Source organism: Pristiophorus japonicus, chromosome 12, assembly GCF_044704955.1.
Source record: "Pristiophorus japonicus isolate sPriJap1 chromosome 12, sPriJap1.hap1, whole genome shotgun sequence".
NCBI lineage: Eukaryota > Metazoa > Chordata > Chondrichthyes > Pristiophoridae > Pristiophorus > Pristiophorus japonicus.
Genome location: NC_091988.1, coordinates 14940615 through 14952799, shown reverse-complemented (window position 1 = coordinate 14952799; position 12185 = coordinate 14940615). Strand labels below are relative to the sequence as shown.

At 43.0% G+C, this 12185-nt stretch overlaps 1 protein-coding gene and 1 long non-coding RNA gene across 2 annotated transcripts in view; one reads left to right on the top strand and one right to left on the bottom strand.

Annotated features, from left to right (window-relative positions):
• The window catches only part of LOC139277139 (FERM domain-containing protein 4B-like), a 419374-nt gene that overhangs the window by 10738 nt on the left and 396451 nt on the right, over nucleotides 1–12185 (bottom strand). The window contains 6 exon segments of the mRNA XM_070895191.1: nucleotides 855–1107; nucleotides 1109–1643; nucleotides 4039–4209; nucleotides 10002–10155; nucleotides 11336–11392; nucleotides 11617–11845. Coding sequence (XP_070751292.1) covers nucleotides 855–1107; nucleotides 1109–1643; nucleotides 4039–4209; nucleotides 10002–10155; nucleotides 11336–11392; nucleotides 11617–11845 — 1399 coding nt within the window.
• Nucleotides 1–12185, top strand: part of LOC139277140 (uncharacterized) — a 47901-nt gene that overhangs the window by 5286 nt on the left and 30430 nt on the right. The window lies entirely within an intron of this gene.

Sequence of the window (12185 nt, the reverse complement as noted above, 5' to 3'; positions counted from 1 at the left end):
GGGGGGAGCGGGAGTCGGGTCGGATCCAGTCCGGGGGGAGTCGGGTCGGGGGCGGGGGGGGAGCAGGAGTTAGGTCGGTTCCACGTGCGGGGGGGGGGGGGGGGGAGAAGCGGGAGTCGGGTCGGATCCAGTCCGGGGGGGGGGGGGGGGGGGGGAGTCGGGTCGGGGGGAAGCGGGAGTCGGGTCGGTTCCGCGTGCAGCGGGGTGGGAAGCGCGGGAGTCCGGTCCGGTCCGAGGGCAGGGGGGAGCGGAGTCGGGTCGGGTTGGGAGGAAGCAGGAGCTGGCTGTGGGAGGAGCCTTATTCACGCAACCCCAGTGAGGCCAGTCGGCCAGGGCTAGGGGCTGCGTGCTTCGGGCCCCTCCCACACAGTTTTGGGCGCCTGGAGCTACTGAACATGCGCGCCCACTGTAGCGCGCATGTGCAGAGGTCCCGGCACTGTTTTCAGCGCGGGACCTGGCTCCGCCCCCTACAGCTCCTGCTGCGCCGAGGGCCAGAGGACCTGCAGGAAGGTGGAGAATCTGGAGGGGTTTTTTTTTAGGCGCACTTTGTGGCGCGAAAAACGGGCGTCCAGGTCAGGACTGCGCCGTTGTCGGCGCAGCTCGAAACTTGGGCCCTCTATTTCTACTTGAAGTTTTAAAATAATGGAATGTGCTCCATTAACTTCTTTCCCAATATGCTTCCATTTTATAGTCTTGATATTAACCAAGGTGCTAAAACTATTGGGGAAAAAAATTTGAGTTCAGAAGAAAAACAAGTTTTTAAAAACTTACAACTATGCATTGCTAATTTCCAGCAAAATTCTTTAAATTACGAACGACAATTTCTGGATGATAGCGGAGGAAACTTTACTTACCGGATGTGAAAGATGTAGCCCGATTTGTTGGAGAAAATGGGCCTTGCATATAAGCAAACCCTAGACTTTGCTGTGAGCCCCTGTCAGAGTCCAAGCCTGCCTGCAGGCCGTGATCCTTGTGAGTTGAGGCACGCTCGTACCAGCCACGCAAACTTTCTGCAACCAAGGCCTTCTGGATGTTTTTGGTTATTTGTTCACTTTTACCACCTCTTCTACGCACATTCCTTAGGGTTGCATATGGGTTTTGAGGCAGGATTATCAATATCGCCCTGGTAAAAGCGACCGTAGTCTCTACGTTGTTCAGCATTGTAAGAATGTGATGATCTGTATGGTGCTTTAACATTATAGTGACCTTCTGTGTCATTTTCAAATGTATATCCATAAGGCTCATAGTCACTGTATGGAGGATATCCTGGAATATAATAGTCAGATGAAGGCTGGGTATGAGAATTTTGATAAACTCCATTCCTCCCATCTTTGGGTGCCAAGTTGGGCATGCTCCCCGAAGGTGCAGAGGAAATATTCGGTTTCTTGTGCCTTCGTCTTTCTCTTGACCTGCAGCCCACCGTCATGGTGTTGTAGTATTGGGGAGCTTTACTTGGCGTGCTATAGTACTCGGTACTGGATTGACTGGTGTAGGATGACCCATCATCCAGCAGTTCTGTACTGCTACTTCTTTGGGCTGCTGTGAGGGGGAATACAGTCCTCTCATTACTTTCATCCAGAAGGTGACTCTGGGATTCCAAGCTGCCACTGCGCTGTCTAAAGTGATTCGGGGAAAGCTCAGGTCTGTGTGTAACAAAAAATGCAAAGAAACTACAAGAATTACTTTCATTTTGGCAATGTTTTCTAATACAGTTTATACTTCAGGCCTTAGAGATGTCACAACGAAACAATAATCCACACTGAATGCTAAAATCCATGTATTTTTCCCACATTTCTCATTTTCACTGGTGATTTAATACGACAAATAGACGGTTATAATCAGGCAACAGTTAATAACATTGCAAACTATGCAACAAAAAGCATAGACTGTAGAGACATAAATTTCAGAAAATACATTTGCTGAGTTTTGGCACTTATTTTATGAAGCTATTCAACATGATTGGTTCATAGAATTACTCAATGATACAGCACAGAAGGAGGCCTTTTGGTCCATCGCGCCTATGCGGTCTCTTTGAAAGAGCGATCCAATTAGTCCCACTTCCCTACCCTTTCCCCATAGCCCTGCAAATATTTAATCAATTCCTTCTTGAAAGTTATTATTGAATCTGCTTCCACTACCCTTTTAGGCAGTACATTCCAGATCATAACTCGCTGCGTAAACAAAAATTCTCATCTCACCTCGGTTCTTTTGCCAATTACCTTAAATATGTGTCCTCTGGTTACCAACCCTTATCTCCTTCGTTACTCTATCAAAATCCTTAATGATTTTGAGCACCTCTTAACCTTCTCTGCTCCAAGGAGAACAGCCCCAACTTCACTAGTCTCTCAATCCTAGTACCAGTCGAGTAAATATCTTCTGCACCTTTTCCTGGACCTTCCTATAGACCGGTTAGCCTGACATCAGTGATGGGGAAAATGTTGGAATCAATTATTAAAGATAAAATAGCAGCACATTTGGAAAGCAGTGACAGGAACGATCCAAGTCAGCATGGATTTATGAAAGGGAAATCATGCTTGACAAATCTTCTAGAAATTTTTGAGGATGTAACTAGTAAAGTGGACAAGGGCGAACCAGTGGATGTGGTGTATTGGGACTTTCAAAAGGCTTTTGACAAGGTCCCACACAAGAGATTAGTGTGCAAAATTAAAGCACATGGTATTGGGGGTAATGTATTGACATGGATAGAGAACTGGTTGGCAGACAGGAAGCAAAGAGTAGGAATAAACGGGTCCTTTTCAGAATGGCAGGCAGTGACTAATGGAGTGCCGCAAGGTCCAGTGCCGGGACCCCAGCTATTTACAATATACATTAATGATTTAGACGGAGGAATTGAATGTAATATCTCCAAGTTTGCAGATGACACTAAGCTGGGTGGCAGTGAGAGCTGTGAGGAGGATGCTAAGAGGTTGCGGGGTGACTTGGACAGGTTAGGTGAGTGGGCAAATGCATGGCAGATGCAGTATAATGTAGATAAATGTGAGGTTATCTACTTTAGTGGCAAAAACAGGAAGGCAGAATATTTTCTGAATGGTGACAGATTAGGAAAAGGGGAGGTGCAACGAGACCTGGGTGTCATTGTACATCAGTCACTGAAAGTTGGCATGCAGGTACAGCAGGCAGTGAAGGTGGCAAATGGCATGTTGGCCTTCATAGCGAGAGGATTTGAGCATAGGAGCAGGGAGGTCCTACTGCAGTTGTACAGGGCATTGGTGAGGCCACACTTTGAATATTGTGTACAGTTTTGGTCTCCTAATCTGAGGAAGGACATTCTTGCTATTGACGGAGTGCAGCAAAGGTTCACCTGACTGATTCCCGGGATGGCAGGACTGACATATGAAGAAAGACTGGATCGACTAGGCTTATATTCACTGGAATTTAGAAGGAGAGGGGGTCTCATAGAAACATAAAATTCTGACAGGATTGTACAGGTTAGATGCAGGAAGAATGTTCCCGATGTTGGGGGAGTCCAGAACCAGGGGTCACAGTCTAAGGATAAGGGGTAAGCCATTTATGACCGAGATAAGGAGAAACTTCTTCACTCAGAGAATTGTGAACCTGTGGAATTCTCTACCACAAAAAGTTGTTGAGGCCAGTTAGTTAGATATATTCAAAAGAAATGTGACCCCTACAGCTAAAGGGATCAAGGGGTATGAAGAGAAAGCAGGAATGGGGTACTAAAGTGGCATGATCAGCCATGATCATATTGAATGGTGGTGTAGGCTCGAAGGGCTAAATGATCTGTTCTTGGACCTATTTTTTGTGTTTCTAAAGAGCGGTGCCCAGAATTGAACACAATACTCCAGCTGAATCCAAACTAGGTCTATTATATGGCACTTTATCAAGCACCTTTTGAAAGTCCATATCAAGCTACCTTCATCAACCCTCTCCGTCACTTTATCAAAGAACTCAATCAAGTTAGTTGTACTATTGTTTTGGATTTTGAACAGGCTTAGTCCTGTATGTTGAAATTATGGGTGCCAATTTTCAGAACACACTTCAATTACTTCAAGGACATACCGTAACTGACTGCTACTGTAAGCATTACGAGTCAAAACTGGTGTCGCTGGCATACTTCTTCCTCCGTGGCATTGTCTCCCCGGAGTTCTGTAAGGGCTACTGTGTGTTGAGCTCAGTTCCCTATGGCCAGGCAGGATTTCCTGCAGATAGTAACCGTCGTTGCTGTTGTATCTGTAATGCAATCCCATTTTTAAATTGGTTATACCTGTACCAGTAATTTTGAGAGTCAATTTTTGATAATCCTAATGGTAAGAACGTAGAATTTTGTTATAAAAGCAAAAAATAAAAGCCTACTTAGTGAATTTTTCCACCCAAATGTCAGGGAATTTGATGGCATAGTGGTAGAAATCACTAATACAGATTAACTAGTGGCAAAGAACACTGGCAATTGTTACCTAAACCCAGGAAACAACTTTTGCTTCCAAGGCTCTTTTGCAAATAGTTTAATGTAATCTTGTGGTCACGGTTCCCAGCAGGTTCAATTGGCAACAAACCAAGAATCCTCCAAATTAATCAAATTAATCAACCATAAGTGAAAAGGATTGCTTCTGAGATCAGTGTTTTTATGTCCAACAAGGACAGAACCATTGCTTTATTTACTTCTGAGAAATAAAATGGGGCATAAAACTGACAGGAGACAATTGGGAAATAATAATAATAAAGTCAAGGTTAAGGTGCTGGACTGGAAAAAGGCAAAGTTTAGTGAGACAGGAAGGGATCTAGCCCAAACTAACTGGGTAAATACAATTGGAAACAGGTCGACAGATCAGCAGTGGGCACTCTTCAAAATATGAGATGCATAGATTGCAAAATAAAGACATTCCGACAAGGCGCAAAGGGAGTGCATCAAAGAATAGATTCCCATGGATAAAAACAAAGATTAAAACTAAACTGAAACTTAGAAAGGGAGCTATATGATAAAGTTGAAGCCAACAATATCAGTGTCAATGATGAGGAATGTAGAAAGTAAAATAGGGAGATGAAAATACAGATAAGAGCTAAAAGGGAATATGAAAAATATGAACAAAGTAGAGAAGGTTTTTATAAGCATATAAAAAGTCAACGAATAGCTGGAGAGTAGGACCACTTCAGGCTGAAGGAGAGAGTCTAACTGTAGAGGAGCAAGGAATGGTGGAGATATTAAATAAATACTTAACACTTGATTTTACTGATGCGCACGAGAATGTAAAGATATTCAAGGAGGATAAAATATTAAACAGAACATAAGAAATAGGAACAGGAGAAGGCCATAAAGCCCCTCGAGCCTGCTCCGCCATTCAATATCATGGCTGATCTGATCATGGACTCGGCTCCACTTCCCCGCTCCCCATATCGTTTAAGAAACTGTCTATTTTTGTCTTAAATTTATTCAATGTCCCAACTTCCACAGCTCTCTAAGGCAATGAATTCCACAGATTTACAACCCTCAGAAGAAATTTCTCTCATCTCAGTTTTAAAGGCGGCCCCTTATTCTAAGATCAATCCCTCTAGCTCTTGTCTCCCCCAACAGTGGAAACATCCTCTCTGCATCCACCTTGTCAAGTCCCCTCATAATCTTATATGTTTCGATAAGATCACCGCTCATTCTTCTGAATTTCAGTGAGTAGAGGCCCAACCTACTCAACCGTTCCACATAAGTCAACCCCCTCATCCCCGGAATCAACCTAGTGAACCTTCTCTGAACTGCCTCCAAAGCAAGTATATCCTTTCGTAAATATGGAAACCAAAACTGCACGCAGTATTCCAGGTGTGGCCTCACCAATACCTTGTATAGCTGTAGCAAGACTTCCCTGCTTTTATACTCCATCCCTTTTGCAATAAATGCCAAGATACCATTGGCCTTCCTGATTGCTTGCTCTACCTTGCATACTATCCTTTTGTGTTTCATGCACAAGTGCCCCCAGGTCCCGCTGTACTGCAGCACTTTGCAATCAAAGAGTGTGCGGAAAACCTGTCCCACCACGATTATCTGTCCCACCTGTAACAGAGTCTGTGGCTCTCATATTGGACTGTTTAGCCATCAAAGAGCTCACTTCAGGAGTGGAAGCAAATCTTCCTAGATTCCGAGGGATTGCCTATGATGATGATGAATCTTTCTCCATTTAAATAATAACTTGCTCTTTGATTTTTTTTCTGCCAAAGTGCATGACCTCACACTTTCCAACATTAAGGAGGATAACATTGTCAGAGACAACTGCAGAAAAATAATTTCTGATAAAATGAGCAGACCTCGAGGTGTGAGGCAATACATTTTGGGAGGAAAAATAGGAACGGGATATAGACTCAATAAAAAGATGCTGAAAGATATGGATTAACAGAGACACCTCGAGGTTCAATTACATGATTCCCTGAAAGTGCGAGTGGAAAAAGCCATCAAAAAAGGCCAAGAGCATTTTGGGATTTATAAATAGGAGCATAGAGTACAAGAGTAAAGAAGTAATGATAACTTTGTGCAACACATTAGTTAGACCACATTAGAGCACTGTGTGCTGTTTTGAGCATTCCATTACAGAAAGGACATTAAAGCCAGTGTAGGTTCATCAGGACGAGGCTAGGTATGCAAAACTATAGTTATGAGGAGAGTCGAGGTACTGAGACAATTTCCACTGAGCAGATAAGTATAAGGAGATTAAATGGAAGTTTTTAAAATTATGAAAGGTTTTGATAGGGAGAATAGGGAAAGACTATTTCTACTGGTTGGGTATTCAGTAAAGTGGTGGGGTGTTGAAGCAACAAATGCTTTGCCAGAGGCAGAGGCCATTGCATTTTTTTTTAAGGGAAAATTAGATAAATATTTGAAGCTGAGGAAGATACAGGGCTGTAGGGGGTGAGCAGGGCAATGGGATTAGTTTATTGTTCTAGCATACAGTCAGCATAGACATGATGGCGGAATGGCTTCCTCCTGTGCTGTAAACTTCTACGGGCACCAAAATGAACCCAAAACAGCATGTGGACTTCCTGAAGTTGGCTTAGCTGTTCTTTATTAATGCTTTAAAATACTAGGCACTGGTGTTGAGGGAGTAAGTGTGGTGGTGGAGGAGGGGGTGAGGGGGGGGGAAGGGGGGCGGTTACTGCACTGCCAATAATGGTAATGGCAATCACTTTGGCAGCAGTACAGTAAATGAGACAAAGTTGCTGCTTCAAATGACCCGAAAAGCTTCCGAAGTTGGGGTTTCTGGAGGTAGCTATATTTTCTGGCACAACTTCTCAGCCTGCTAAAATGGTTTTGCCTTTTTGGGCGAACGTACAGCAGCCAGAAACCAAGTTATACATAGAAACATAGAAACATAGAAAATAGGTGCAGGAGCAGGCCATTCAGCCCTTCTAGCCTGCACCGCCATTCAATGAGTTCATGGCTGAACATGAAACTTCAGTATCCCCTTCCTGCTTTCTCGCCATAACCCTTGATCCCCCGAGTAGTAAGGACTTCATCTAACTCCCTTTTGAATATATTTAGTGAATTGGCCTCAACTACTTTCTGTGGTAGAGAATTCCACAGGTTCACCACTCTCTGGGTGAAGAAGTTTCTCCTCATCTCGGTCCTAAATGGCTTACCCCTTATCCTCAGACTGTGACCCCTGGTTCTGGACTTCCCCAACATTGGGAACATTCTTCCTGCATCTAACCTGTCTCAACCCGTCAGAATTTTAAACGTTTCTATGAGGTCCCCTCTCACTCTTCTGAACTCCAGTGAATACAAGCCCAGTTGATCCAGTCTTTCTTGATAGGTCAGTCCCGCCATCCCGGGAATCAGTCTGGTGAATCTTCGCTGCACTCCCTCAATAGCAAGAATGTCCTTCCTCAAGTTAGGAGACCAAAACTGTACACAATACTCCAGGTGTGGCCTCACCAAGGCCCTGTACAACTGTAGCAACACCTCCCTGCCCCTGTATTCAAATCCCCTCGCTATGAAGGCCAACATGCCATTTGCTTTCTTAACCGCCTGCTGTACCTGCATGCTAACCTTCAATGACTGATGTACCATGAAACCCAGGTCTCGTTGCACCTTCCCTTTTCCTAATCTGTCACCATTCAGATAATAGTTTGTCTCTCTGTTTTTACCACCAAAGTGGATAACCTCACATTTATCCACATTATACTTCATCTGCCATGCATTTGCCCACTCACCTAACCTATCCAAGTCACTCTGCAGCCTAATAGCATCCTCCTCGCAGCTCACACTGCCACCCAACTTAGTGTCATCCGCAAATTTGGAGATACTGCATTTAATCCCCTTGTCTAAATCATTAATGTACAACTTTTAAAACAGCTGCACCTGTTTTGGCTGCTGTTGAAACCGCCCTGCAATATAAATAGGGTGGGTTCACAGCACAAGGGCCCTGAGGCACCCAAGTACAATTAAAACACAAATTTGACCCAAATGACAAATTTCTGCACAGAAAGCCTACAGCAGGCAATAAAGAAAGATAGAACTGTTGACACACTGACTCATTTACTGTACGGATCTGATTACCTAAATCTCAGTTACTACAGATTATAATTGTATAAGACCAGTGCCCGGCAAGCATACAGATTCTTCATGTCTGTTAATTTAATAAACAGTAACAGCCATTGCTACAAATCGTTAATTAAAATGCTGTCCTTCAAAAGGGAAAGAGGTTGGGATCTCCTATTAACAAAAATGCATGCTTTTGTTGTCGTAAATTTTTGTATGAAAATATGGCCCACAACTAACTGTCCTCCAGAATTCTGCACCAACACGAACTGTGCCACAACAAATAGAATATCGGAGCCAGTTTAGAAATGATTCGCAGATTATGCATCCTTATAGCACAAAAGTTATTCAATTGCTAATTTCAGTTTGTTGCCTTATTTAGACTTTACAGTCTCAGAAGTTCACTTCTAGTACAAAAACTTACAGCTAATAGGCAACACATGTTACATCGCAGGAACAAAATACAAATCATCTGCTTCTGACACGGCATAAACAATTGGATTTAATTTACAGATGTTCAGTTAAACAGCTCAAATATCAGACAACTGCATAAACCCCAAGAGTCAATCTACAAAAAACTTAAACAACAACAGCTGCTTGCATTCATGAGCTACATAAGGATATATGACCAGAAAGAGTTAGGTTTTAAGGAACGATGAGAAAGAGGTAAAGAGGCGGAGAGGTTTCGGGGCAGGTGGGTGGTTCATACCTAGGGCCTAGGCATGGCTGCCAATAGTGGAGGAATTAAAATTGGGGATGTGCAAGAGTCCAGAATTGGAGGAGCGCAGAGTTCTGGGAGAGTTGTAGGGTACAGAGATAGTGAGAGACGAGGCCATGGAAGATTTTGAGGACAAGGACGAGAATGAGGTTGTGCAACCGTTATAAATTGAGTGAACATTCTACCAATACAAACAAGGGCCATTCCCAATTCAAAAAATAATTTCAGTTCCCCATCCATAATTTTTGTATTCCTTTTTTCTTTCCAACTCAACCCCATTTGGACATGCTGTTTATACTTGTGTTCTCGACGGCAGCTCTTACCCCCTTTGTCTGATCATGTCTTTGTAACGTATCTTAAAGGCTTTTGATGAAAATAACACAAAATTAAAGTAAAATAAAATGTGGTGTGTTGATAAATACATGTCGCAGGTTTAAAACAAAATTCTAAAATGAAACTATTTTGCATCAAAAAGTTAATTTCAAGTGGCCACATTTTGGAATGTACATCCAATGATCACTAAACCTAGGTTTGAAAGTATCTAAAATTTTTGGTAAGGCCAAATCCCCTCAACTGTGGTGAAATTAAGCTATTCAGGTGACCGACAAATGCTCAAGAACAGAGCTATGGATTGCCCAACTGACTGGCTCAAGATCTAGAAATAAGTAAATTATGCAACGTGTAGCAAACATTGAGAAAACAAGAATGCTGGTCAGCAAAAAGGTACTCATCTAGAATACAAAGAGTCTCAGATGCACACAGATGTTAGTGAACCAGAGCAGGCATTACCTCGTTTGGCCGATATGTCCTTTATCATGAAACTGTTCACTTGCAGAACTCCTCCTCTGTCGACTTTGTTTAAGCTCAAGAGACTGTGGCGGAACTGGTCTCAGAGGTTGCTGGCTCGAAAAGGATCTTTTTCTTTGCATAACACGCACGTCATCTGTCACAACAAACATTAGATAACAGTAGAAATTATAAACTGCCCAAAATATCCATTTGATTTGCGCGCACTGCCACTCTAAAGTACGCACCATTATTCATCATCATCATCAGACAGTCCCTCGAAGCGAGGATGACTTGCTTCCACGCCAAAAAGGGATAAGTTCATAGGTGTTTCAATGAAGGACCTAATATTCCAGATCCAGAACTACATCCTGAAAGGTGGAAGATGCCTGTGTGTGGATTTTTTTTAACGTGGGGTGGCCGTTGCACACCAGCCACCACACGGGCTTGACAGAGCCAGGTCTTGGTCCAATGGCAAGGATTACCCAAAACGACTGGAGACTAGCTCTGCTGCACAGACCTAGAGGGCACACATAATCGCAGTGTGGGCTGGCCCGTGCTGCCCGTGGGCCCTGGCCTCTTCTGGGCCCCGAACTCACACCACTCCCGGGTCCCAATCACATCCCTCTACATTTTCCCGACGCTCTTTTGCCCGGACCTCGCCGCTCCTGCTGTATCTGCCCACGCTCCAATCACTGACTTGGACCTTGATGATGTCCCTCTTCACTGCCGTCACCATCCTGCACCAGCTTGCGCTGTACCTTGCAGTGGTACACCACTCCAGGGGCCGCTGCTCGCCGCTCCTGTTATGGCCCCGACCTGCCGCTGATGGTCTCTCGCAGGTTGGGACTGCCACCTCATGGTTTGCAGTTAATAATGCAGGCCACGAGGTATGCTGTATATAATAGACTGTTCTACTAATTTTGACCCATCAAGGTGCTGACATGCTGCAGGCTGTATGGCTGCAGGAGGCCACCACTCCTTTAAATCATGCACAAGCCTAGACTGGGTGTCTGCAGGCTATTTGACCAAGGGAACAGAACCACTGGCGAACCGAATCCGCATCCGACAAGCTGTCTAACAAGGATGACAAGATGGTCATCAAGAGTTCGAACCCCAGCTGATTTCAGTTCAGGCTTTTGTTTCAATTTCCACTTTAAAGACACAGTCTCATGAAAAGTTGCTTTGCCTCAAAAGGAATGTAAAATGTTGAAATTACCCATGCAAGTATCTCGGAGAACACAAAAATGTTCAAACTAGACCTTTGGTATTAAGGCATGCTAAGCACAACATGATGGTACTGTTAACACTCTTACACATATTCTTTCACAACTTACCGTCATCTGCTGTATTAGTATCAGATAAGGAACTGGTTTCGGAGGGAATTACCTCATCTAGGTGAGAAAGAGATGACATGTTTCTCAGAGTGTTGTAAATCAGTAACAGCAAATCTATCTACACAATGATTAATGAGAGGTAGGCAGGTTATTCTTTTAATTTCTGGACAATGTAGTAATGAAAACAATTCAGCAAGAAAGGGTAAAAGATTTAACTAAATAGATTTATATTTAAAATGCCATGATTTAAAGTGCAATTGGCTGTATAATCAGTTTATTACCTGAAACAACGAGGGAAGCTCTCTGAGTAGGCTTCCTCCCACATTTTATTCGGTACTCATTACTTGCATTCTCGATCTCTTGAAGCTTTTTCAAAGCTTCAACATAGTCCTGTTTCCTCTTCTTTTTAACATTCTTGCATACTTCAGGGTCGTTGGCTAATTTTCTTGCAGCTTCCACAATCTTCTGCTGAATGCCAAACTTACTCTCTAGCTTTTGTAAATATGAATCCTGAAAAGTCGTTCGATGGAAAAATTACCAACTTATAGTTACCTCATCTTTAACCCGAGACGCTTGCAAATCCTATAGAAACAATTCTATCACTTTACTATCTTTTCAATACAGCACTTGTAAATATATATGTAATTGGAATCATCTGCCACTAAAATGAAATTTGACAGAAATGTACATTACTCTCACTTGAAGTTTTTAATAATTAAGTATCATGCATGAATCTTTCAAAAATGTGGAATGGGTGCAATGTACTCAATCATGAAAAGAACTTGTAAAAAAAAAAATCTATGTTGCTTCAAATTATTATATTTTATAAAAAACAAAAACATGGAAAATT